We start from the raw sequence: 27,308 nt of genomic DNA, 5'->3' as shown, positions 1-27,308 counted from the left end.
TGGGTAAATCATTTTAACACAGACTCAAATTGAGCAACACAGCTGTTTCCCCAAGCGTCTGGTGGTAGTTTCTGCTTAGATGATGCAAATGGATAGATATAGTGAGGAAATGTTATACAAGGCACCAAATAATATACCCATTAAGTTATATAAATAGAACACCACCCCTTCCCTGACATGTAACAGAAATGAGTTCCAACGGTTTAAAATGCAAATAAGTTTGTATTGCATCAATTTTCATTAATGTAATTCTTTCAGTAAGATCCGCCGTATATTAAATGTAATTTCAGTAGTAATTATTGACGGAAACCAGCACTTGATAATTGCATTTTGCGGTGCATACTTTCGAGACAAAATGTAGCAATAACTGAAGTAGGTCCTAGACACCGAGGCCAAAGATGCTAACAATGCAATACATGGTCTTGTTCTCCCATCTGACAGTGCAGCTTCCTAAAAGCAAACATAGCAGTCAGTGATGACAATTACAAAATTGGCAAGAGAAATGCTTAAACAAAAAGTTTTGGTCTGAGACAATACATTTACCCCAGTTTATGCCCATTTCCTTCAGGATAATTTTCTATGCAATTTTAAAAATTATTTGTTCTTGGAATGTGAATGCTGGCAAGGCCAGCATTTATGGCCCATCCCTAATACTCTTTGAGAAGATGGTAAGCTGACTTTCTGAACAGCTGCAATCCATGTGGGTGTATCTGTTTCTGTAGCAGCTTTGGTACAACTGAGTGGCTTGCTGGACCATTTCAGAGGGCAGTTAATAGCCTCATTGCTGTGGTTCTGGATTTTGTGGTGGCAATGACAGGTGAAACTCAAGCCATCGTTACTCCAATGAAACTGACAACAACCTCTGGAGTCTGCACATGCGCAGAATAATGCGGAATTCCAGAAGTTGCTCTCGGTGATTCTACACTCCACGAGAGAGTGCACCGTTGAGGTCCTACCCATCAAGAGAAATCAATTGAATTGATGAACTTCCACTCTTATGCCATTAGTCTCATTGTACAAACCCTTGAAGTTACAGCTTGTTGAATGAGTTGTCACTAGTTTTTAATAGTGTACTAAATTCATAATTACTTCTAAGCACCTTCACTGACTCTGAAAAGCTGATTTTATATTTTTGGAATGTCAAATTTCTCCACAAATCCCACATTGAAAAAAACTTTTATCTTTTTAGCTTGTATCTTAATTCCAATCATTTATTTCACTCTGGAAAAATTAAGTTAAAAATGAAGAATATTGAGTGCTTCTAACTTCCTGGTTTACTGTGTGTAAATATTTCAGTGTGATTGGTCGCTTCACTTCTTGCCTACATCACTGCTGCACATCAAGATATCTCCTTGATTTGACCCTAGATTCAAACTGCCATCGGGAAAATAGTGCTAAAGGAATCGTTAGATCTTTGTGGGCAGCTTTCTTTGAGGCTGGAGTGTATCATTGCTGTGCGACTGACCACAAAATCTAGCCATTATCAACTTCCTTTGGCACGTTCACTCTGGCAGCCTACTTATTAGACTTTGTTTAAATACCCACTTTATACTCGTTCAAGAGTGAACTGAGTATTGACTGCACATGCAGAATTAACTATTATGATGCACCACACCAAAATTGGTCTCTGTAGCTGTTCCGTTTGCCTTAGTGAGTAAAGTGCACTGTTTAGTGTTGTATAAACTACAAGGTCCCAAATGTCATATCCACTTTGCTGAGTTAGATGGCATCACTCTATGATCCAAGGGGATCCAAGTCAACTCAGTTTCTAGCTCCTAATAACTATAAAGTGCCCCCTGCTGGATAGTGCAATGTCTGCTGAGGATATGAGCATGGTCAATATTAAAGTAAAGGAACAAAAACATGACCCTTCTTCAGAGCATACAGACTCGAAACGTTAACTCTGTTTCTCTCTCCACAGATGCTGCTGGACCTGCTGAGTTTTTCCAGCATTTTCTGTTTTTGTTTCAGATTTCCAGCATCCGCAGCATTTTGCTTTTATCTTAGTTAAGGATCCTCACTATTTAGGCTTTCTTAATACCATTGCCAAAGGCTATTGAGGAGGATTCAGCCACTGTGCGTCTGTACTTCCATGAATCACTGCCAAATAAGGAGGTAAAACCAGGGGCACAGATGTCTGAATTGTCATGTTCAGTTATGCCATGCTCTCACACTGGACTTGATCTTAAATTCTGTAGCTCTGGGCAATGCACAATACAAATGCAATGGATGAGCGAAAATATTGTTCATCCTGGTTATTGTTCACCTTGAGCAGGACTGGAGCTTGGTTTTGTTATGAATTACGTTCACTGTACCCTGCTGCTATGAAATCAACTCGTAACTCTTTCTGACTGTGTTGGCAATGTCTGGTATTAACTTGGGACAGGTGCCTGTATTAGTCAAAATGGTAGCCTGGATTTTACAGTTTTGCAACAGTACTCACATTCGCTGCCTGCAAAGATCGAGCAATCTCTGTGGCATGAATTTCCCCGTTCCTTGCATTAATTTAAATCTGGTGGCGAGGCACCAGATTTAAATTTCTTTAGCCAGAGAGTGGTGAATCTATGGAATTCATTGCCACAGAAGGCTGTGGAGGCCAGGTCATTGAGTGTATTTAAGACCGAGATAGGTTCTTGATTGGTAAGGGGATCAAAGGTTACGGGGAGAAGGCGGGAGAATGGGGTTGAGAAACTTATCAGCCATGATTGAATGGCGGAGCAGACTCGATGGGCCGAATGGCCTAATTTCTGCTCCTATGTCTTATGGCAGGAGGACCTCCAAGTGTCTAATAACAATGATACCATCAAGCTGGCTAAGCAGCCATTCACATTGAAGAGTTCTTGTATATAACAGTATTTAAGATGCACAGATTATCCTTCACCTTTCTTAAATAAATTTTACTAAAAGCAAAATAAAGATTGGGACATACACGTTAGAAGTGGAAATATGAAAGTTGTAATTTTAATAATGTGGAATTTTTATCATGGAATAAAATGACATTACTCAAATTTTCCCAGGCCAGAGAGGTGGTTTAGCAGTGGTTATAGCTTAGTTTGCCATTAAAAACCTAGTTACATTCATCATCAAGGCATAACTTTTTATTTTGTTTGACTGTAATATTACAGTATTTAATTCACTTTCTAAAGATTACTGTTGCAGGCACTCAGACAACACACACTTTGGAGGAACATGGAATCTGTGACAGCAACTTCTGGATTCCCATGTTTAATTATACATGTGTGGACGCCAAAAGTTGCTGTGCATTTCACAGTGCAATTGACCGTAGACATTAGCGTTCCGCCATCATTACAACTGCAAAACTCGAGGTCACTAGCTCAGTGAAATTCTTTTTAAAATTGTATTGGGCCTTTTCACAAACATTAGCCAGCTACCAGAACAAACAGTAAATTCAAAACTGAACAAGAGAAGCATTTTGCACCTTCATCTCATCCTATATGCAATTAAGTGCAATAATGTACTAACTCTCCCAATAGCAAAGGACTAAACTAAATAAGGTTGCTCTGCTTTTCTTACCATCAACAGAATTGTCCCAGAAGCATGAACTAGCAGTGTGCAAGCCTGCTCCATTCTTTTGCATTATCACGCAGGTCACTGAAATTGGAGGAGAAAAAAGTACAGTAAATATCTTGGGTCCAGCAGCAGCACTGAACCATTGATGTTTACCATTGAGAAAGTGAAAGTATTATCTTTTCACTGTCTACATCAAGTATTCCCTGGTGGTTGCCTAGGCTGTATGTATATAATATACCTAGTGTTAAACCTTTTACACAGGTGAAAAAGGAAAAAGTCTTTTCTCAGATGTTTCCTCACCTTTCTAAACATTGTTCAATTATTGCGTCCTCTTCAATTTTATTTAAATATTTATTCCACATCTCTAATGCATCTATATATTTCAATTATAACTAACCTTAATTGCTCTAGCTCTACACAAAGTGGAAATGGGGTCTAAACTGGATGAATATATAACACTTTAATGAGCCAACGCAACTCTTTAAGTTCTATTTTGGTAAGGGGCGGTGGGGAGATGAATGGTTGGAAATTCTCTCCAAAAAGAGATGTTTTGTTCCAATCTGCTCTATGGTTTTCAAATTTACAAAACTGGAACTTTCTACATTGAGAATTTTTGAATTGTGTTTGTATATTCCGGGACGAGAGATGTTCGCTAAAGGGAGCGGGGGAGCAAGTTACCCATACTGTTTTGGGTCTGTTGGTACTCGGCTGTATATTTTTAAAAAAATAAATAAAGTTTTAAAGGTGACATTTGATGAAAGCTTAATGCTTCAGTACGATGGATGGATTGGGCTCAGACCACCTGGTAAGCTCATCTTTCCAGTACAACAGCCACTTGTACTACAATATACTTGTAATGTTCTGTTTAATCGCTGACTTAAGAGTAGTTTTTTTGTCATGTAAAAATTGAGCTGTATTAAATACTTAATTGCTCACCAATGTATTTAAAAGGCTTGGCTAATTTGGTGAGTTGGTTGAGACATTGCTCCACCACCGTGGATGTCCATTGATTCACTTTGTTGTGCTGATATGCATTCCCTCCAATTGTGTTCTCCACTGCCTGAAATTTTAAGAGGAATAAGTGACAACAAACTAAAACCGATCAGCTCAGCATCTAAAATGTTATACAAATGTAATAAAAGCACTCACTTCTTTGATGATGGTGCTTACATCGTCAACAACAAAAGCAGTCTGGAAGAGAAGAGAGAGAAATGGGTGTGGCCAAACTGATCATCCTCGATCTTTGGGGTGTTTAGAAACAATACAGTAGAATAAGATGAATGCTTCTTACTGACTCATCGACAGTCGTGCTTGTTTAATAAACGGATATTTCAATTAGTTTTCAAACTTCTGAGGTGAGTGAAAACAGTTGCACTACCATGTTAATTGCAGCTTCGGCACACTGTTGTGTTCACAGAGCATAAGTCCTGCAATGTGCAGATCCTAGAAGTGCAATTGCAGTCCACCTCACTCATCACATTCAAACCTGAACCCTTCAACCTGTCCAGTTCAAATATTTCAGTTCCTTGGGGAAGGAAAGGGACCAGTTTCTGGCCAATTTTTTTATTCATTCATGGGATGTAGGTTCTCGCTGGCAAGGCCAGTATTTATTGCCCATTCCTAATTGCCCTTGAACAGCTGCAGTCCATGTGTAAGTACACCCACAGTGCTGTTAGGGCATTCTTTTTAGGCCACTCTTGTTTAGAACTGCACATATTCCTTCTCAACAATCCTTATTGCACCCATTAAAATTGTAAATTCTGATTCGTTATTAAGCAATTTGCTTCATTGCTACAAATTCACATCCACTGTAAAAAACCTTCAAGGGTTGACTGACATCAATCACTTTCAAAGTTATTTGAGTGTCCTCTACATAACGACTTAAGTAGTAAGAGCAGAAGTAGGTCATAGGGCCTAATGGGCCTGCTCCACTATTTGATAAGATCTTGATTGATTTACCTCAATTCCAGTTCCTGCAACAGCCTCCCATCCCGTGGTTCCCCTAGTATCCAAAAATCTATCTGCCTTGAATTTGTTTTAAAACTGAGCATCCATAGCCCTCTGGGGTAGAGAATTCCAAAGGTTTGCAATCCTTGGAAGAAATTTCTCCTCATTTCGGTCCTAAATGGCCAGCCATGCGCGCGCACATCCTAAAACTATGATGTCCCCAATTCTGGATCTGAAGACCCAATATGAAGTCTTCAAGAGGTCCACCAAAAATAGCCAGAGAATATGTACAGGGAAAAAACATGATAATATAAAAATCAGAATCTGAGTTGGGACAGGCGGTTGTTTTATCAGTCAAGGGATGCCATCCAATGAGATTGAATCAGAGTTGGGTTTTGTCTTGTGTTCACACAGGGTTTGGCTGAAGGGCAGAGACAGAGAGAAATGTACAAGCTGCTCCATTAGGTAGTTGATGTTTGGATACTGAGCTGAGGAGAGGGAGGTGTTCAAGAAGATAAGATACAGAGTCTGTCTGGTGAACAGCACTGAGAATCAGTGTTATAGAGACAAGCCGTGACTTAAAGCTGCATCTGTTGTTCCCCCAATGGCGTGATAATGAGCATCAAGTCAGTGGCAAAATTCGCCGCATTTCCATGTTTCCTGTGCATTTCTGATTTCTCCTTAGCTCCACCCTGTGTGTGTGTGTGTGTGTGTGTATGTTTTCTCCAACCAGCCCACCCCGTCTACCCCAAATGAGTTCGTGACTCCTGTAAGCTTGGAAATTAAGTTCTGTTCACCATATTTATACAGTAAATGCATTTTTATAAAATGCTTACTTAAAGCTAGAAAGAGTTTGCGAATTGGAAAGATCATTGTGAGATTTTCTTATAAAGGGAAATGCTTATATCGCGTTATAGGGGGTCCACGTAATTTTTCTCACGTGAGGGGGTGGGTGAGTGATGGTGGTCGGAAACATAACTGTTGGGAACCTCTTCTCGACTGTCCAGTCAGGGGAAACGACCTTTCCGGATCTACCCTCAGGATTTTACATGTTTCATTGAGATCACCTCTCCTCTCTCTCCTCCAATGAATGAGCAGAATTCTACTCAATTTCCCCCTGGAGCCCACACCTCTTATCCCAGGAGTTATCTCACAATGTCAAATATCTCCCTGAAGGAATGTGTAACCCTGGCCTGTAACAATATTTACCTCCCCTTGTCATCTGCACTGAGTAGTTGTCTTTTGCAGATGTTGTGACGTTCACAAAAAGAGACCAAGGATATACTTAATTGGACTCAATTCAAAACCTGGAGCTTCATGCAATGATACAAAATAACATGCCACACTTGTCCATCTTATTTAAGCTGATATCACTTCTAACTGTTCCTGCAGCATTTCGATCCTACCATTCGCATTAAAAACCTTCTTAGATTTCTCCCTCAAAAATCTGACTGTCCTTCGGAAGATTGAGAGGTGATTTTATTGAAACATATAAGATCCTTAAGGGACTTGGCAGGACAGATGCTGAGAGGATATTTCCCCTTGTGGGGGAGTCTAGAACCGGTGGGAGGGAACAGTTTAAAAATGATGGGCCTCCCATTTTAAACGTTTTTATTCATTCACGGGATGTGGGCGTCACTGGCTAGGCCAGCATTTATTGCCCATCCCTAATTGCCCTTCAGAAGGTGGTGGTGAACTGCCTTCTTGAACCGCTGCAGTCCATGTGGTGTAGCTACATCCACAGTGCTGTTAGGGAGGGAGTTCCAGGATTTTGACCCAGTGACAGTGAGGGAACAGCAATATATTTCCAAGTCAGGATGGTGAGTGGTTTGGAGGGGAACTTCCAGGTGGTGGTGTTCCCATGTGTCATCTGCCCTTGTCCTTTTAGATGGTAGCAATTGTGGGTTTAAAAGGTGTTGCCCACGGAGGCTTGGTAAGTGCCTGCAGTTCAGTTTGTGGATAGTATCCAGTGATGCCACTGTGTTGATGGTGGAGGGAGTGAATGTTTGTGGATGTGGTGCCAATCAAGTGGGCTGCTTTGTCCTGGATGGTGTCAAGCTTCTTGAGTGTTGTGGGAGCTGCACTCATCCAGGCAAGTGGGGAGTATTCCGTCACACTCCTGACTTGTGCCTTGTAGATGGTGGACAGGCTTTGGGGAGTCAGGAGGTGAGTTACTTGTTGCAGGATTCCCAGCCTCTGACCTGCTCTTATAGTCACAGTACTTATATGGCCATTCTAGTTCAGGTTCTGGTCAATGGTAACACCTAGGATGTTGATAGTGGGGGATTCAGCAATGGTAATGCCATTGAGTGTCAAAGGGCAATGGTTAGATTCTCTCTTGTTGGGGATGGTCATTGCCTCACACTTGTGGGTCTCAAATGTTATTGAGATAAGGAGAAATGTTTTCTCTGAGGGTCCTTAGCCTGTGGAAATCTCTTCCCTGGAAAGCCGTGGAGGCTGAGTTATTGAATTTATTCAAGGCCGACTTAGACAGTGATAGGCAGGTGTTGGATCCTAGTCACCAGTTTGTTTGGGCTTATGGACCCAAGTTGCACGCTTGTTTGAGGATGGCCTTGTTGGTACCATAGACAGAGTAGATCAATAGAAAGTTCTTCAGTAAAACATATTCTATTTATTTGCAAAGGAACTCAGCAGCTACACTTGTGTGCTTTCAACTCAAACCCTGTCTCTACATTACAGGCTCTAACTACAGACTACTGACTTATATATAGGTAGCCCATGATACTCTGCTATTGGACACTAAGATCATGTGATCTTCCATTATAACGTTCTTAAAGGTATATTACACATCAGATTACTATATCCCTCCCCCTTTATATTTTACAGTTACAATTACAATTTTTCTGAAAACATCAAATTATTTACACAGATTTACAAATTCAGTCTTTCTGGGGGTTTCCTTTGGTGTATAGAACACTTCAGCTGTACAGCTTCAGATGCTTTGTCAGGAACCTCCTTTCCTGAAGTTGTCTGAACGTTAGGTTCTTCGGCAGGCGGGGCACCTGCAAATCTGTTTCCTTAACTGTCGCAGGTACAGCCGACCCTTCAGACACATCCGTACTCGGTTGAGTTCTTTCAACAGGAGACGTTGACTCAGTTGTGAAAACTGGTGGTATAACTTCTTGGTATTTTGTTTCTCTCCTCCTGATATGATCCACATGTCTCCATATAACTCTGTCTTCCGCTTCCACGTGGTAAGATAGAGGTCTAGTCACTGTGCTTATTTTGCCCGATAATCACTTGGGTCCTTCTCCAAAATTCTTCACATATACCGTCTCTCCTACGGTAAACTTCCTGTCATGATTATGCCAGTCATGTCCAGTTTTCTGACTTCCCTGACTCCTTTCCACCTTTCTTCCCCTCTCCCTAAATTTGGCATTATTAAGCTCAATCTCATCCTGAGACAGTGTTTCATCAACAATTTCACAGGTGTGACAACTGTTGTGTGAGGGGTGGTCCTATGATGGAAAAGAAAACTTACTAGCTTGGTCGCTTTGGAATCTCCAGTTAATTTCTTCATTCCATCCTTGAACGTTTGAACCGCTCTCTTGACCAGCCCATTTGTGGAAGGGTGGTATGGAGAAGTTTTTACGTGAGTGATACCATTGAGGCTGATAAACTGTTGAAACTCAGCTCTTGTAAAGGCCATGCCCTCATCAGAAACAACCACTTCTGGTAGTTCATTGTTGGCGAAACTTTGACGTGGCTTCTCAATTGTAGCAGAAGATGTTGGTTACTTCACCTCATATATGTCCATCCATTTTGATTTGTGCATCCACAATGAGCAGAAACACTGTTCCCTTAAAAGGTCCCACACAGTCGATGTGTAATCACACCCATGGCCTTCCTGGCCACTTCCAAGGGTGTAACAGTGCTGTTGGAGGTAACTTTTACACTTTGTTATGACCGATGCAGTTGGTAAAGCTGAGTTATTTAAAAATCCCAGAGGGAAACTTTAAACTGTCATAACCTATTATTTTAAGTGTTATATTTGAGATGTGACTCTAAACTCAGGAATCTGACCACCAGTTCTCGAGGCTTTACATTAAACTAATTGAAACATTGTATTAATTTACACAGGTTAAAAAATGTATATACATGGCTTCAAATTACTACTATCATAACTTTTAACAAATTCCCAAACTAATCTCCATTAAGGCAACAGCAACCCATAGACTTAACCAAACACCAGGCAAAGCGTTTTCACCGTACGAATTCAAAATGAGGTTCTTTTCACTTTGGTTCCTGTGGAGCCAGTTGGAGGCTTACAGCTGCCTTTTGATCTCACATTACCTCTGCTCTGTACACCCGAAAACTGCTGAAGTTATACCTACCACCACTGATCGAATTCAAGTTCTCATTGTCTCACCAGCCTCTTTGAACTTCACTTTTTAACAACGAAACCCCTTTCATAGTACCAATTTTATTAGTAATATAAACATATTGCTTGGTAGCTGCTAGATAGGGGTCAGTTTTCACCCCACTTCTTGAATGCTCTATTCAAAAAATGCAAATGCACGCTACCTCTTACATGTCAAAACTAGTACCCATCAAAGCACCCAGACTAGCTGATTTTAATCCAATTAAAACACACTCACAGACTAAACTTCTATTTTAAAAGAAAAATATTTTCCAATAATATTATATACATTAATAGCTTCATGACAAATTGCTGACACTGCATACAACTCCTCACTAAGCTCGCTATTTCTCCATCCATGCCAGGCCACCATAGGTAGCTGCGTCCTATGGTCTTCATTCGGGAAATTTCTGGATGTGCACTAGGTAGTTCAGTTAACAATGGCTTTCGTCCTTTTGGAGGAACAATCACTCGTGCTCCCCACAATAAGATACCCCCTGGCTGGTTATTTCATATCTTCTATAATAATATGGTTTCATTTCATCAGATTCCTGCTCTTGTGACCAACCATGAAGAACTTGTTCACGTACTTTGGATAAAACTGGGTCTCAACTTGTCCAATCTCTGATCTGCCTACCACATACTGGTGATGAATCAATGAAATTCAATAATAAAACAAGTCCTTGAGGACTGGAACATCCTCATCGTTTTCCTGTAAGGGCAAATGACTAAGTGCATCAGCGTTTGCAATTTGATTTCCAGGCCTATGGGTGAAAGTATATCAATTCTTGCCAAGGCTGTGGTGTTATATCCTTGTCCTCGCTGAACAATCCTAGCAATGGCTTGTGGTCCAAAACGATAGTAAAATGACAGCCGTGTACGTACTGGTGAAATTTCTTGACACCAAAGATGATTGACAGGCCTTTTTCTATCTGTGAGTATCCCTTTTCCGCTGTGTTGAGCGTACTTGATACGTATCCTATAGGCCATTCCGAGCCATCATCCATTCGATGGGACAGCACTGCTCCCACTCCACAGGGAACTATGTCACATGTCAACACCAAATCTTTTCTCTGCTCAAAATGTACTTATAGGGTGGATGATTGCAACAATTGTTTCACCTTTGTGAAAGCTTCTTTCTGTGGTGTTTGCCAAGACCAACATTGGCTTTTCTTGAGTAGGGGTGCCAGTTCTGTGACAAATTATGTAAGAAGCGTCCATAGTAATTGATCATCCCCAGGAATGATTTGAGCTCGGAGGTGTTCTTTGGTGCTGGTGCCTCTCTAATGGCTCTCACTTTTTCCTCAACCGGGTGGAGGCCCTGTGAATCTACCCCGTGACCCAAATAGATTACCTCTTTCGCTTGGAACGTGCACTTTTTAAAAAAAAAAAATGCACTCCAACCTGTGAGAAACATTTTAAAACTTCTAAGTTTGCCAAATGCGCCTTTTCTGTGAGTCCTGTCACCAGAATGTCATCTAAATAAACTACAACGTGGGGCAGTCCCTGCAGTAAATTCCCCATTGTTCTCTGGAATATGACGCAAGCTGAGGAGACACCAACAAGCAAACGGGTATATTAGTACAACCCTTTGAGAGTATTAATTGTGACAAATTTCTGGGAGGCCTTCTCTAACTCCAATTGTTGATAAGCATGACTCATATCAAGCTTCCTGTTGGTGGTTCCACCTGCCAGCTTGGCATATAGGCCTTCAATTTTTGGTATGGGGTGTCTGTCCAACTTAGCTACTTTATTAACTGTCAATTTGTAGTCTCCACAAATTCGAACACTTTGGTCGGGTTTAAGGACGGGGACTATTGGTGCTGCCCATTCTGAGAACTGCACAGGTTGTATAACTCCCAGTTTCTCTAATCTGTCCAGTTCGGCGTCAACCTTACCCTGCATTGCGTAAGGTACTGGTCTTGCCTTCACAAATCGGGGTGGGGGGGGGGGGGTGTTGCTTCTGGATCCACATGAATTTTTGCTTGCAGCCCCTGGATCTTCCCAAGTTCATCCTTGAAGACTGAGGCGTATTTTTGTAGTAGGTCAGGTAGCCCACTTGCTGGAAAATCTCAGCCCATTCTAACTTAATCTCCTTCAGCCGGTTTCATCCAAGGAGGCTTGGCCCCTCACCTGCTACCACCATCAAGGGTAGTTTTACCGATTGGGGCTTCCATACTGTACAGTAACCTTGCTTATGCCTTTGACTTTGATGTCTTCTCCCGTGTAAGTTTTCAATTTGACATCTGTTATCCAAATTTAATTTACATTCCCTATAATTCAAATATTTGAAAGTATGTTCACCAATTACCGTATTGAAAGCTCCTGTGTCCACCTCCATTCTAATAGGTCTATCGCGCACTCTCACTGTTACATAGTTTGATTCTGTTCTTCCCACCTTCAAATTATACAACGGATATATATCTGAATCTGTTGCTACAGGCTGTTTATGGATCTCACGGGGTTTTTCTTTTGATTGAAAGTCTGCCTGATTCTATCCTCGCAATGTCTCCTGAGGTGTCCATTTCGATAACAGTAAAAACATTCAATTTTTTAAAACTTCCATTCCTTAGAAAGTTGTCTGCTTCAACCTCTGTTACCATTATTCCATGCTTTCGCTGCTGAGTCATTTCTTTATATTTGTCTGCTAGCAGCAGCTGCTTCCTGTTTCTCAGCAGAGCTGTGCATTTTCATACCCTTTTTGGCCGGGGCTTCCCGTCCAACATGGAGGACTGCACTGTTTTGCGCTCTCGGTATGGTTTTCGAGTCCCGGACTGTGTTTTCCGTTGCCAGTGCTATCTTGTGCCTTCTTAAAATCCAAATCTGTTTCGGACAGTAATCTTTTCTGAATCGTATCTTCATTTACACCGCACACCAAACAATCTCTAAGCGTGTCACCTATAGATGTACCAAACTCGCAATGTTCTGTTAACTGTTTCAGACTTGCCACATAACAAGCAACTATCTCCCCCGGGGCTCTATTCCTTGAGTTAAATTTGAACCGTATTGTTGGCAAGGGCTTTGGCAGTAATGACTCTTTGAGGTTCACTAAGTCATCAAAGCTTTGCGAATCAGGGGCACTGAGTGCCATCAAACTTTGAATCAATCCATAGGCCTTACTCCCACATGTGGATAAGAAGATCGTTGGCCTCTTCTCCTCCCCTGCAATGCCGTTCACTTGGAAAAAGAACGCGAGCGTTCAATACACTGAGACCAATCATCTGCGGATGGATCGAAAGGATCAATCCTTCCAAATTGCAGCATGCTTTGAGGGGATTGCTTCGACGATTAGGACCTAAATTCTACTTACAATTACCACGTGAGGTATGGCCGAATTTAGTCGCTGAAGGTAAGCATAAAGGTGCAGCGGGCGGTAAGATGGCAAATGGTATGTTGGCCTTCATAGCAAAAGGATTCGAGTACAAGAACAGGGACGTCTTGCTGCAATTATACAGGGCCTTGGTGGGACCACACCTGGAATATTGTGTGCAGTTTTGGTCTCCTTATCTGAGGAAGAATGTTCTTGCTATAGAGGGAGTGCAGCGAAGGTTTACCCGACTGATTCCTAGGTTGGCGGGACTGACATTTATGGAGGGGATTGAGTTGATTAGGATTATATTCGCTGGAGTTCAGAAGAATGAGGGGGGATCTCATAGAAACCTATAAAATTCTAACAGGACTAGACAGGGTAGATGCAGGAAGGATGTTCCCGATGGTGGGGGAGTCCAGAACCAGGGGTCACAGCCTGAGGATATGGGGTAGACCATTTAGGACTGAGATGAGGAGAAATTTCTTCACCCAGAGAGTGGTGAGCCTGTGGAATTCGCTACCACAGAAAGTAGTTGAGGCCAAAACATTGTATGTTTTCAAGAAGGAGTTAGATATAGCTCTTGGGGGCGAAAGGGATCAAAGGATATGGGGACAAAGCGGGAGCAGGCTATTGAGTTGGATGATCAGCCATGATCATAATGAATGGCGGAGCAGGCTCGAAGGGCCGAATGGCCTACTCCTCCTAGTTTCTATGTTTCTCTTGATTTCCTTCATGAACTTGTTTTATTCCTGAAGCCAGCTTACTGTATCTTCACTTTGTCCTCATCATTCTTTGCTCTATCTTTTTCCTCGACGTTAGTTTGTTGGATCCTAGTCACTTGTTTTGTTGGGCTTACGGACCCAGGTTGCACGCTTGTTTGAGGATGGCCGAGTTGGTACCATAGACAGAGTAGATCAACAGACAGTTCTTGGGTAGAACACATTCTATTTATTTGCAAAGGAACCCAGCAGCTCCACTTGTGTGCTTTCAACCCAAACCCTGTCTCTCCATTACAGGCTCTAACTACAGACTACTGAGGTAGCCCACACTACTCTGCTATTGGGTACTAAGATCATCTGATCTTCCATTGCAACATTCTTCTTAAAGGTATATTACACATCAGATTACCACAGCAGGGGAGTGGAGGGTTATGGGAGAGACAGACAGGGAAGTGGAGCTGAGGCCACAGTGAGATCAGCCATGAGCCTGTGGAAGGGTAGAATTGGCTGGAGAGGTCGAATGGCCGACACCTGCTCCTCAGTCTCGTGTTCTTGCAACCTTCCTGTTGCAAATAATCTCCTTTGCCCGCGGTGTCAGTTTCAGTCTCTCTCTGGTATTCTCTCCCCACAAACACACAAAAAAAAGGCAACAATGAAGCCTCCCACCCAAAACAGCCGAGGGTTTTGTTTTTCTCTCTTACATTGTTTGTTCACAGCCTTTGAAAAGCGGCACATTCAGCACCGTAACCCGTTTAAAATAAATAATGTCTACAGGAGGCTGGTTTTAGAAGCGCAATGTTAACATTCCCCCCCTCCATTCTCTGGAAGGCGTCACCCACTCAGGTTTTTTTCACAAGACTGTGACATGTAGGTTCTGGTTTTCCACCCCCACCCCAAACACTTCTCTCCCCCTCTGACTCTCCCCCAGCTCCCTCTTGCTGTGCAATGGGACTCGGGGTATAGCTGAGATCCATCACAAACACACACACACAGACACAGACAAGTATTTTTCAGGGGTAACTTGGGGCCCATGTACAGATGAACGGACCTTTAAAACTTTTAGCCCCCTCCTCACTCTCATGCCTTTTGTCCCTCACCCTAACGCGGTAAAAGCCTCCCATTTTTTAGGGGGGTTGGGGGGAACTTGTATATTTAATATCGGCCACTCCAGAGAACGGCAGCAGGATCCGGAATTTGGCATTTCCGTTTGTTTTTTGCACAAGAGAATCTAAAGAGCCAGGAAATTATAACAAGCGGGAAGCAAACTCCTTAGAATAAAGGCCCCCTCCTGAGCTTCAAGAGAAACCAAAGCAAAAGTGTTAGTTTCCTATCAGACGTGCGCTCTTTTAGCTTTTTTTTAGTTAATTAGAAAGGGTTACCTCCTCTCCCGACTGAAACTCATCCATGGTCACTCTCAGCCCAGCGCCTGTAACTACAACAAGACGGATCGCTAGGGATCGAGGCAGCTCCTAGCAGGCGTATTGTGTGTGTGGGTGGGTGGGTGGGGATTAAGTGCTAAACATTACATACAGTAACCACAGCCCCTGCCAGCTAATCCGGCGATGTGACTGAGCAAATCGGCTGGAGGAAGGAAGGCGAAACCTCCTTCCTGCCTGTGGGCGCCTGGCTATTCGCATTAAAACAATGACCCCGCTTGTACATTTCTTACATGACCCATCCCCAACTTTGCGGCCGTCCATGGCAGGAAAACAGGGCCAAGTTTAGCTGGATGCCAAGTTGACACTTGGGGGAAATTCTGCCCCAAAACTAAATCAAACCGCTGCCATTTGGAATTGTGATGGAAGTGCAACACCTCAAGGTTTCTTTCTCAACTATACTTTCCTCTGAATCCAACCCCTCTCATGGAAGAAGAAGCTATTCAGCCTGCTCCACCATTCCATTAGCTCAGTTTTGTGTTACCATCATATGGCGACAGAACTTGATTATTGCTGATTTTTTTTTGAATGTGACAAAAGGATGGGGGAACAATAGTTTCCTGGTACATGCTCTAGGGTAATGTCCTGACCAATTGGAGCTGACTTGCCAACCAATCAGCACCATTTTCTCATGAGGTATAAATTGTTTTTCCCTTTGAAATTTGGTATTCTTGCATGTGTCCTGATGAGTGCAAGATGAGAAACTTGAACAGCATGTCTCTCTTTTCAGCAATACTTAACATCTTATGTTATTTTGATGCAAATATTCAATGTTTATTTGTTCAAGGGATATGGGCATCACTGACGAGGCCAACATTTATTTCCAATTACCCTCGAGAAGGTGGTTGTGAGCCACCTTTTTGGACTGCTGCAGTCCATGTGGTGTAGGTACACCCACAGTGCTGTTAGGGAGGGAGTTCCAGGATTTTGACCCAGCGACAGTGAAGGAATGTGATATATTTCCAAGTCAGGATGATGTGTGACTTGGAGGGTGACTTGCCAGTGGTGGTGTTTTCACGTGCCTGCTGCTCTTGACCTTCTAGGTGGTAGAGGTCGTGGGTTTGGAAGGCGCTGTCAAAGGATAATTGGCAAGTTGCTGCAGTGCATAGTACATAGTACATAGCAGCCATGGTGCACCGATGGTGGAGGGAGTGAATGTTTAAGGTGGTGGATGGGGTGTCGATCAAGCGGGCTGCTTTATCCTGAATGTTGTTGAGCTTTTTCAATGTTCTTGGAGCTGCACTCATCCAGGCAAGTGGAGAGTTTACCATCACACTCCTAACTTGTGCCTTGTCTATCATAGACAGTCTTTGAGGAGTCGAATTACTTGCCACAGAATTCCCAGTCACTGGCCTGTCCTTGTGACCATAGTATTTATGTTCCTTACAGTATGAAGTTTGAACGAAATAAGTGACTTGACAGGTCTATTTTCCCTGTAAAATGTAAATATATCTAAAACATTGCTCTGGTGACTTTCCAAAAAAACAACTTTGGACCAGTAAGCTGGACCAGTAAAACTTTGGACCAAGTGGCAATAATGACGGCATGCCCATCAGTGTTCACTGTCATTATTCATTACTCCTCTGAAATTGACAGCAACCTCTAGAGTCCCCACATGCACAGTCAAATATGAGAATCCAGAAGTTGCTGTCATTGTTCCATACTTCTCCATAGGGTGCATTGTTAAAGTACCCCTCCTCACTGCAACACCCCCATCACCTGCAGAGAGTGAGCTGTAAACCCCTTGAATATGTTATACCCTGTTGAATGAAATGGAACTGTATTTTTAACAATGTACTAATTTCGTGGTTAATACTGAACAGTGTCATTGGCCTTGGAAAACTAAAGTTATATTTGTGGAATGTCTGTTTTTTTCATTATGATAAAGGTCCACACACATGTAAGTTTTTAAAAAATAATTTGATATTTCAGTTTGTACCTTAATCCCATATGTAAGTCCCAATCATTTATTTTGCTCTCTGTTAAAATTTAATTAAAAGTGAAAAAGAATCAGTGCATTTTACTTCCTGGTTTGCTGTCTCTGACAGCATTGATTGGTACCAGGAGAGTCACACAAGGAGAGATGAACATGTGGAATAGATTCTCAGATATAGTATCGGGCAGAAAGCTGAAATCATGTAAGGACCAATTGCGTGCAGCAATGGAGGGTCTTTAGGGTCAATCTGGATGGGTAAATATAGATGGGCTGAATGGCTTTCCTTGTCCATACTTATCTTGCACTCTTGTGACTTGAGGTGCTTATACTAACGTGCTCATCCTTCTACAGGGTGAAACTGAAGCCCTAGGCGCCAGCCAAGAGCAATTATCCAGGGTTCATAGTGTGAGCCATTGATAATAATGGAAAAAAAGGCAATGGCAGATGCATGGAACAGCTATTCTGTGGTCTATCTTCATTGTAGAAGACACAAATAATATTCCAGAAATAACTGTGAATCAAGAGGTGAAAGGGAGGGAGGAACTTTAAACAATTACACTCACCAGGAAAAGGTACTAAGAAAATTATTAGAACTAAAGGCTGACACATCCTCAGGTCCTGATGGACTTCATCCTAGGGCTTTAAAAGAAGTGGCTGCTGAGATAGTAAATGAGTTGGTTTTAATTTTCCAAAATTCCCTAGGTTCTGGAAAGGTCCTATTAGATTGGAAAATAGCAAATGTAACTCCTCTGTTCAAGAAATGAAGGAGATAGAAAGCAGGAAACTACAGGCCAGTTAGCCTAGCATCAGACGCAGGGAAAATGCTGGAATTTTTTATTAAGGAGGCTATAGATGGGCATTTGGAAAATCTCAATGCAGTCAGGCAGAGTCAACATGGTTTTGTGAAAGGGAAATTGCTTAATTTAATAGAGTTCTTTGAGGAAGTAACAAGCAACATGGATATAGGTGGATCTGTGGATGTACTTGGATTTCCAGAAGGCATTTGACAAGGTGCCACATCAAAGGTTACTGCACAAAATAAGAGCTCATGGTGTAGGTGGTAACATATTAGCATGGATAGAGGATTGGCTATCTAAAAAAGACAGTAGTGATAAATGGGTCTTTTTCGGATTAACAAGATGTAATGAGTGGAGTGCCGCAGGGATCAGTGCTTTGGCTGAATGACCAAATGTATGGTTTGAAAACACATTTGCTGATGACACAAAGATAAGTAGGAGAAAAAGTTGTGAAAAAGGCATAAGGAGTCTGCAAGAGGATTTAGTTCGTTTAAGTGAGTGGGCATAAATTTGGCAGATGGAGTATAATGTGGGAAAATATGAACTTGTCCACTTTGGCAGGAAGAATAGAAAAACAACATATTATTTAAATGGAGAGAGATTGTAGAACTCTGTGGTACAGAGGGATCTGGGTGTCCTGGTACATGAATCACAAAAGTTAGTATGCAGGTACGGCAAGTGATTTGGAAGGCAAATGGAAAGCTGTTATTTATTACAAGGGGAATAGAAAATTTTGCGACAGTTCTACAGGGTGTTGGTGAGACCACATCTGTAATGCTGTGTACAGTTTTGGTCTGCTTTTAAGAAAGGACATAATTAGAAGCAGTGCAGAGAAAGTTCATTTGACTAATTCCTGGGATGAAGGGGTTGTCTTCTGAGGAAAGGTTGGATAGGTTGGGCCTGCATCCGTTGGAATTTAGAAGAATGAGGGGTGATCTTTTTTGAAATATATAACATCTTGAGAGGACTTGGCAGGGTGGATTCTGAAAAGATGTTTCCCATTATGGGAGAGACTGGAACTAGAGGCACAGTTTAAAAATAAGGGGCCACCCATTTAAAGCAGACAAGAATTTTTTTCTCTCAAAGGGTCGTTAGTCTGAGGAATTTGGTTCCCCAGAGAGCAGTGGAGGCTGGGTCATTGAATATCTCTAAGGCTGAGTTAGATAGATTCTTGCCTGACAATGGAGTTAAAGGGTATAGAGGGCAGACAGGAGTCTAGAAACCACAATCAGATCAGCCATGATCTTATCAAATGGTGGAGCAAGCTCGAGGGGGGCTGAATGGTCTACTCCTGCTCCTAATTTGTATGTATATGAGTATGAGCCAATAACTGCTACCGCTGCTGGGAAATGGATGTATGTTGGTGGTAGGAAAGCATAAGATTGGGGTCAGTTAGGAAAGCACTCATGTTCAAATTGTCTGTGGGTGTTCAACATCTAGATTCAGACAAACAACAGCTGCTTGAATGAAGATCCAGAGGGCTATTGACACCATCAGAACCCCACCCTAACACACATCGAAATACCAAGAGGGTTGAGGGAAAGAGTTGCCAAGCTCATGCAAAGTTGATGTCTGTGCTGTTTTTGGTTAACGTACAATCTTTTGGGTTGTGAAAAAGACCTGACTAGTGCCTGTAGTAATCGAATTCTAGGTCTTTAACTGAAGCGAGTTATAGCTAGTATTATATTTCTGCTGCAGTATTGTAAGGTTATATAAATTATGAATGAATTAGATTATTGTAGACTAATACAGATTATCTTACACATTTAGCTGGTGTGTTGAATGAAGCTGGTCTGTCTAACCTGTGCTCAATCCAAAGTACTTTAAACCATTGCATTATATAAAATACATCCCAGTTTCAAAAATAACTTAAGTTATCTGCTTAATTAGGAACATATAGAAAGTACTAAACAGAGTTGTATTCTCTTTTTACTGACTGAAATACAAAGCTAAGATCAATCTATCAATATGTGTCTTTAATAAGATCATGTACAGAGTCTAAATTTCTATCCAATCATCCCATAAAATGTTTCCATGGGTTCCTCCCTGGGGCTTTGTTAGTAAGAACACCGTGCAACATGGAATTGAATCATATGGATTAGCAGAAGAGAAAGTTGTGATGAGATTCGATAGAAGTGTTCAAAATCATCAGGAGTCTAGACAGAGTAGATGTGGAGAGAGAAACCGTTCCTTTTGGTGGATAAGTCAAGAGCCAGAGGACACTGATTTAAAGCAACTGGCAAAAGAACCAAAACCAACAAAAGGCAAAAACTTTTTTAGGCAGCGGGTAGTTACACCAGGAATGCTCAGATTTAATCGTGACTTTCAAAAAGGAATTGGATAAGTACCTGAAGGGAATAATACTCCAGGGCTCTGGGGAAAGGGCAACATTGTGGGACTAGCTAAATTGCTCTTTCAGAAAGCTCTAGTATGGACCCAACAGGCTGAATGCCCTCCTGGTGATCCTAAGAGAAATAGGGAGGATTGGCTTCCAGTGACTTGCTTGAATGACCATACCAAGGGCTATACAATTGCAAAGAAGGGGGAGGTTCTGAATGAAGAACGTCTTGATGTAGAGGGTTGTTGGAGCATGGTCCCTTTTACCACATGAAAGAAATGAGGCAGAAACTCTGAATCTTGTATACATGCTTGAAACAGAGAAAGGCACTGGGCTATGGATGGAGAAGAAGAGGGTGGGTTTAGTTTCCAATTTCTCCAACAAAGAACCAACATGATGGGCCAAATGGACTGTTTGTGGTTGTAAGTGATGATTACTGCCTGTGCAACTGTACTGCAACATCAATCAGGAATAGGTAGGGAAAGAAAATCATACATTTTTAAGTTCTTATTTTTTGACCTATTCAAATCGTCGACTCTTTATAAAATAAACAGACTTACATGTGATTGAATCCAATATGGCACCATTGGTTATTATATTATCAAGATATTTTCAATTAAGCTGCACCATTCAGCAAATCAGAAATCAATATTCAAATAAGCTGCCTGTGAATATATAATAAGGAAACATCACAAAGATGTGATGACTATGCTTTACCTCATAATCCACCTATTGTGTGGTGCTGGGTTTTTGGATCAGTGTGTATTAGTGTTTATGTGGCACTATTTGTCAGATTATTGCTTCATTTCTTTTTGATTTAAATGGCTAGATTAGCCTCTGATTTCTTTGATTCCAAGTGTACCTCTAACCCTAATCAATGCAAGGCCACTGATTCCACAACCTGGTCTCGGATTCGCATGGAAAATATCCCAAATGACTTCACAAGCAGCATCTACAACACCTCACCCTCCACCGATACATGCTTGGCGAACAAACTATATTCTGAGTTTGTTAACAATTTCCCAGGAACGGCCTTGCTGATTGCCTGCTTAATAATCCTGGTTTCCATCATCCTCTTTACTCTCAAGAGAAACAGTACTCATTTTGTATTGAAGGTTAGTTTTTATCATTTATTCATGGGATGTGGGTGCTGCTGGTAAGGCCAGCATTTATTGCCCATCCCTAATTGCCCTTGAGAAGGTGGTGTTGAGCTATCTTCTTGAACCGCTGCAGTCCATGTGGGGTAGGTAGACCAGCAGTGCTGGTGGGAATGGAGTTCCAGGATTTTGACCCAGCGACAGTGAAGGATATATTTCCAAGTCAGGATGGTGTGTGACTTGGAAGGGAACTTGTAGGTGGTGGTGTTCCCATGCATCTGCCCTTGTCTTTCCTGGTGGTAAAGGTAATGGGTTTGGAATGTGCCGTCAAAGGAGCCTTGGTGAATTACTGCAGTGTATCTTATAAATGGTACACACTGCTGTCATGGTGCACTGGTGATGGGGGAAATGAATGTTTAAGATTATGGATGGGGTGCCAATCAAGCAGGCTGCTTTGTCCTGGATGGTATTGAGCTTCTTGAGTGTTGGAGTTTCACTCATCCAGGTAAATGGAGAGTATTCCATCACACTCCAGGCTTGAGCCTTTTAGATGGTGGAAAGGATTTGGGGAGTCAGGAGGTGGGTTATTCACCACAGAATTCCCAGCCTCTGACCTGCTCTTATAGCCACAGTATTTATATGGCTAGTCCAGTTCAGTTTCTGGCCAATGGTAACCCCCAGGGTGATGATAGTGGGGGATTCAGCAGTGGTAATGTCATTGAATGTCAAGGGGTGATGGTTAGATTTTCTTGAGATGGCCATTGCCTGACACTTGTGAGGTGTGAATGTTACTTGCCATTTGTCAGCCTAAGACAGGCCTTGTTTAGGTCTTGCTTCATGTGGGCACGGACTGCTTCAGTATCTGAGGAGTTATGAATGGAATTGAACATTGTATCAGTGAACATCCCCACTTCTAACCTTATGATGGAGGAAAGATCATTGATGATGTAACTGAAGATGGTTGGGCCTGGGGCACTACCCTTAGGAACTCCTGCAATGATGCCCTGGGGCTAAGATGATTGACCTCCAACAACCATAACCATCTTCCTTTGTGTTAGGTATGACTCCAACCAGTGGAGAGTTTCCCCTGATTCCCACTGACTTCAGTTTTACATTCTGACTGTATATCAGGGCCTTTTCTATATCCAGTGTGCTTAGCTGTCTCTTGATATCACAGAGTGAATCAAATTGTCTGAGGACTGACATCTGTGATGCTGGGGACCTCAGAAGGAGGCTGAGGTAGATCATACACTTCTGTCTGAAGGTGTTTGCAAATGCTTCAGCCTTATCTTTTGCCCTCATGCCTTGGGCTCCCCCAATTATTTAGGATGGGTATATTTGTGGAGCCTGTTCCCCCAGTTAGTTGTTTGATTGTCCACCACCATTCATGACTGGATGTGGCAGGGCTGCAGAGCTTTGACCTGATCCATTGGTTGTGGACTCACTTAGCTCTGTCTATTGCATGCAACTTTCTACTTTTGCTGTTTGGCATGTAAGTAGTCCTGTGTTGTAGCTTCGCCAGGTTGACACCTCATTTTTAGGTATATTTGGTGCTGCTCCTGACATCTCTCCTGCACTCTCCATTGAATCAGGGTCTGTCCCGTGGCTTGATGGTAATGGTCAAATGAAGGATATGCTGTATCGAAAGGCATCTCTCCGTACAGTACTTGGACAAAATTTGATTCCCATTCTGCACTCAGCCAGTTGGATACTACTACAACAACAACTGCTACTCACGAAGCATCTTTAATGTAGAAAAACCTTGCAAAGTGCTTGGCGGGGGCACAAGGAAAAAGGACGGTGGGCCAGTGAAGGAGATATTGAGAAAGGTGACCAAAAGCTTGATCAAAGAGGTGGATTTTAAGGAGAGAAAGGGGGAGGTGGAGGTAAAAGTGTTTAGAAAGGGAATTCCAGAGAGTGAGATCCATAGAGCAGAAGGCACGGCTTCCAATGGTCTGGCCGAGTGAGTGGAGGGCAGGGGTTAGTATTCATACATGTGGTTGAAGTCAGAGGAATGGAGGGCTCAAGAGGAATGAGGGAAACTGGAGAATTGGAGGCCTGGAAGTGGCTACAGAGATAGTGAGGGACCAGGCTATTTAGGGATTTAAACACAATTCGTTTCTCTGGTGGGGTAAGTTCAGAACAATGGGGCATATCCTTAAAAATTGGAGCCAGGCCGTTCAGGGGTGATGTCAGAAAGCACTTCTTCACACACAGGGCATTGGAAATCTGGAACTCTCTTCCTTTAAAAAGCTGCTGAAACCGGGGGAGGGGGCAATTAAACGTTTCAAAATCGAGATTGATAAGATTTTTGTTGGGCAAGAGAGTTAAGAGTTTTGCAACCAGGGCGGGCAGAGTAGTTAAGGTACTGGTCAGCACATGTTCTAATTGGATGAGGGAACAGGCTCGAAGGGTTGAGTGGCCTCCTCTCGTGCCTATGGGACTGAGAAGATGACAAACACTTGAAAAGTTACTGAGCCACCCAGACCAGGTTTGAAACCCAGACTGTTCCACATCGATCAGCCTCGATCCCCTCCATCCCCGTTTCCCCCCCTCCCTCCCTCCCTCCCTCCCTCCCTCTCCTTCCCCTCATTTCCTCACCCTCCTTCCCAGGCTATGGATGAGTAAAATCAGGAGGATTGCTGCTGCTTATTGCTCAGCTCTGATGTGACCCATCAATGAATAACTTGGCACCTCACACAGGAATGAGTGTTGCTGGAATCCAGGCAGCTCTGAGACTCTCTATCCTGGAGGAGTTAGCACTTTCATCAGCGGAGGTGGGGGGAGGTGGGGGGAGGTGGGGGAGGGGAGAGGATAGAAATTCAGGGAGAAAAATAAATCACTTCGCTGCGGAGTGGTAGTACCAAGCTAATGAAATAATCTGGCAGCTCAGTATTGCTTTGCAGCAGGCTTAGTTACGTTATCAAGGTTATCACGCCAATAAATTAATGATAATTATTTATTCACATCCTCTCACAATCATTTAATGATTTTTCCTACACAAGAGGAATCAAAATCACCATTTGATCAAATGCTGGGAGCCTGCTGAAGTATTTCTGTCTCTAAACAGCTTCAGAGACTTTTAGATTGAAAGAGAGCAGAGGTAATAAAAACTCTTAACGAGCAATATCGATTGTGATGCTATCTTTGAGCATTTGAAAGAGGAGGTTTGTGGACAATGCTGGCTTAATGCGCCAGCAGACTGACAAACCCTGCAGCGGCAGACTTCCTGACATGAGGCAGGAGGGGTGGGGGGAGGGAATACTGAGTCTCCTTAATCTTGTGTAGCTTTGATTTAGCCCTGGAATTTTCCTAAACTGATAAACATTCACTGATCAGGCTATTGGAAATCGCCGGATGAAAAGGGAGCAGAGAGCAGATCAGGGCGAGGGAGAGACACATATCAGCTTCTGCACGGTTTCAAAAAAGACATGCCTACTGCATTGTCACATTGTAGCCAACGGGACTGTGACAGGCTGTGGGGCTTATACTGAGGTCTCATTCAATAATCCAATCTCAGTAGGTGATCTTGCTGTTGCTGGCTTTACCTAGTTATACAGCTGGAATTTGCAGCCCTTACTGCCAATCTCCTCCTGCACCATCACATATTACCACTATCCTCTCCACTTAAAATAGCATTTTTTTAAAGTATAAGTTTATAATGTGTGTGTGTGTATTTGTCCAGTGTTTTAATCATTGTGGCTGCAATGAATTAAAATCTTGTGCATATGCAGCATGTGTGTGTGAATGAATGCCCACAAGTCCAACCCACTTTATTTGGTTATTTGCATTGCTACCAGTTTTATTTTGACACTGTGCAGACACTCCCAAAGATACAAGAGGGAAATAGGTCATTCGGCCTGTTGAGCCTGCTCCACCATTCAATTAGATCATGGCTGATCATCTACCTCGACACCACTTTCCTGCGCTCTCTCCATATCCCTTGATGTCATTAGTCTCCAGAAATCTATCGAATTTCTGTCTTGAACATGCTCAATGATTGAGCTTTCCACAGCCCCCTGGGGTAGGGAATTCCAAAGATTCACCACCCTCCCAGCGAAGAAATTCCTCCTCATCTCTTTGGGAAGCGGGAGCAATGGTGGGACTGTGGGAGGCTTGCAAGGAAAGACATGATGCAGCTGGTAAGTCTGTGGCATAGAGGAAGCCTATAATGGGCAGAAAATGGGACTTTAATAGGAAGGTGTCCAAAGGTGTCTTTTCATTTATGATAATATACTATAAAGAGGCTGTGTAAATTTATCTCTCTCTATTTGAGTTCAGTTCCACAGGTAAGTTAACTTCTCATTTCTTGCCCAAGAAGCCTTTACTCTGCTGAAAGGTCGCAGACCTGAAACGTTAACTCCATTTCCCTCTCCACAGATGCTGCCAGGCCTGCTGAGTATTTCCAGCACTTTCTGTTTTTTAGTTCAGATTTCCAGCACCTGCAGTATTTTGCTTTAGCTTTTACTCATGTGAGCCTTTCGATTCCTGACTTGAACGTGCTCCATAATTGAGCTTCCACAGCCCTCTGGGGTAGAGAATTCCAAAGATTCACCACCCTCTGGGTGAAGAAATTCCTCCTCATCTCACTCTTAAATGGCCTCCCCCTGAGATTGTATCCTGTACTGTGATTATTATGAAAAGATATATATCATTCAATCATTTTGTTTCCACAGATGTTATATAATAAATGTACAGATTTCTGCAAAAGACTTACTTCCAACAAAGCTGCTGAGCCTTTATCTGTAAGAGAAATACACTGTCTGCGTAGAGGAATGTTTGCACAAGACAGGCTGGCAAGAAGACTCCATCTGGTGGAATGTAAACTCTCCGCAGTGGAAGATATGGTTGTTTATGTTGTCGATCAAGCGGAACAGCAAAGGAGGCTCCGGATTGAAAACACGGCTCTGTCCCAGGGCTGCAGCTGCACTTGGTGCCAGAGTTCAAATATCTCCAGGAGAGAAGTCAGCTCAGTGGAGCTCGAACAACAAGGCCCACTGCAATACCCAGTCGCACAAAGGAAGAAACTCTCAGCCCAGTATCATACTTAAATCGCTCCAGAATGCGTTGACAGAATAAAGTGTGAACAAACTCGCTGCGTTTTGCTTGCGTTATTTCCAGGTTCAATAGATTTTTACAGACTGGAAAAGCCCAGTTTTTTTGATAACCCCTCAATAGGTGGTTAAAAAAAAAAACATATGGAATGCTTTCCTTTATTGGGCGAGGTATTGAATACAAAAGCAGGGATGTAACGATGGAAGTGTATAAAACGCTGGTTAGGCCACAGCTGGGATTTTTGTGTACAGTTCTGGTCACCGCATTACAGGAAGGACATAATTGCTCTGGCGACAGTACAGAGGAGGTTTACAAGAATGTTGCCAGGGCTTGAGGAAAGCTATGAGGAAAGATTGGATAGGTTGGGGTTGTTTTCCTTAGAACTGGGGAGGCTGACGGGGTGACCTAATTGAGGTGCACAGGATTATGGGGAGAGCTTTCTCCCCGCCGGGGGGTGCTGAGGAGCAGTAGCAGGCACGGGCAGGAGTGCAGCCAATCGCTGCCCACGATCGGCTGCGCGCCGCCATTTTATGTGGGCGGGCCAATTAAGGCCTGCCCAACGGTGACGCGCACCCGGAAGTGCTGAGCGCTCCCTGTGCGGGTGGCGGGGGAGGGGGGAGAGGAGGCTGAGTTGGAGCCTGCGCTCTTTCGTGTATGCGCATGAAAGAACGCAGCAATCTCCCTGAGACACAGAGCTGCCTCAGGGAGATTAGTTTGATTATTATTCTTTGAAATAAAGAAAAAAAAAACTATTCAGACAT

General features: G+C 42.7%; 1 protein-coding gene across 1 annotated transcript; it reads right to left on the bottom strand.

Annotated features, from left to right (window-relative positions):
* Positions 1-202: 202 nt before the first annotated feature.
* dynlt1a (dynein light chain Tctex-type 1a) lies at positions 203-15,458 on the bottom strand. The gene is made up of 5 exons (XM_078567326.1): positions 15,268-15,458; positions 4,681-4,722; positions 4,468-4,591; positions 3,535-3,612; positions 203-450 (listed from the first exon to the last, which is right to left on the bottom strand). Exons 1-5 carry the CDS (start codon positions 15,292-15,294, stop codon positions 380-382), a joined length of 342 nt encoding a protein of 113 aa, XP_078423452.1. The 5' UTR covers positions 15,295-15,458; the 3' UTR covers positions 203-379.
* Between the last annotated feature and the right edge of the window lie 11,850 nt (positions 15,459-27,308).

The sequence above is a fragment of the Cetorhinus maximus genome, chromosome 21, assembly GCF_964194155.1.
Source record: "Cetorhinus maximus chromosome 21, sCetMax3.hap1.1, whole genome shotgun sequence".
Classification (NCBI taxonomy): Eukaryota; Metazoa; Chordata; class Chondrichthyes; order Lamniformes; family Cetorhinidae; genus Cetorhinus; species Cetorhinus maximus.
This window is presented reverse-complemented; position numbering and strand designations above follow the sequence as displayed.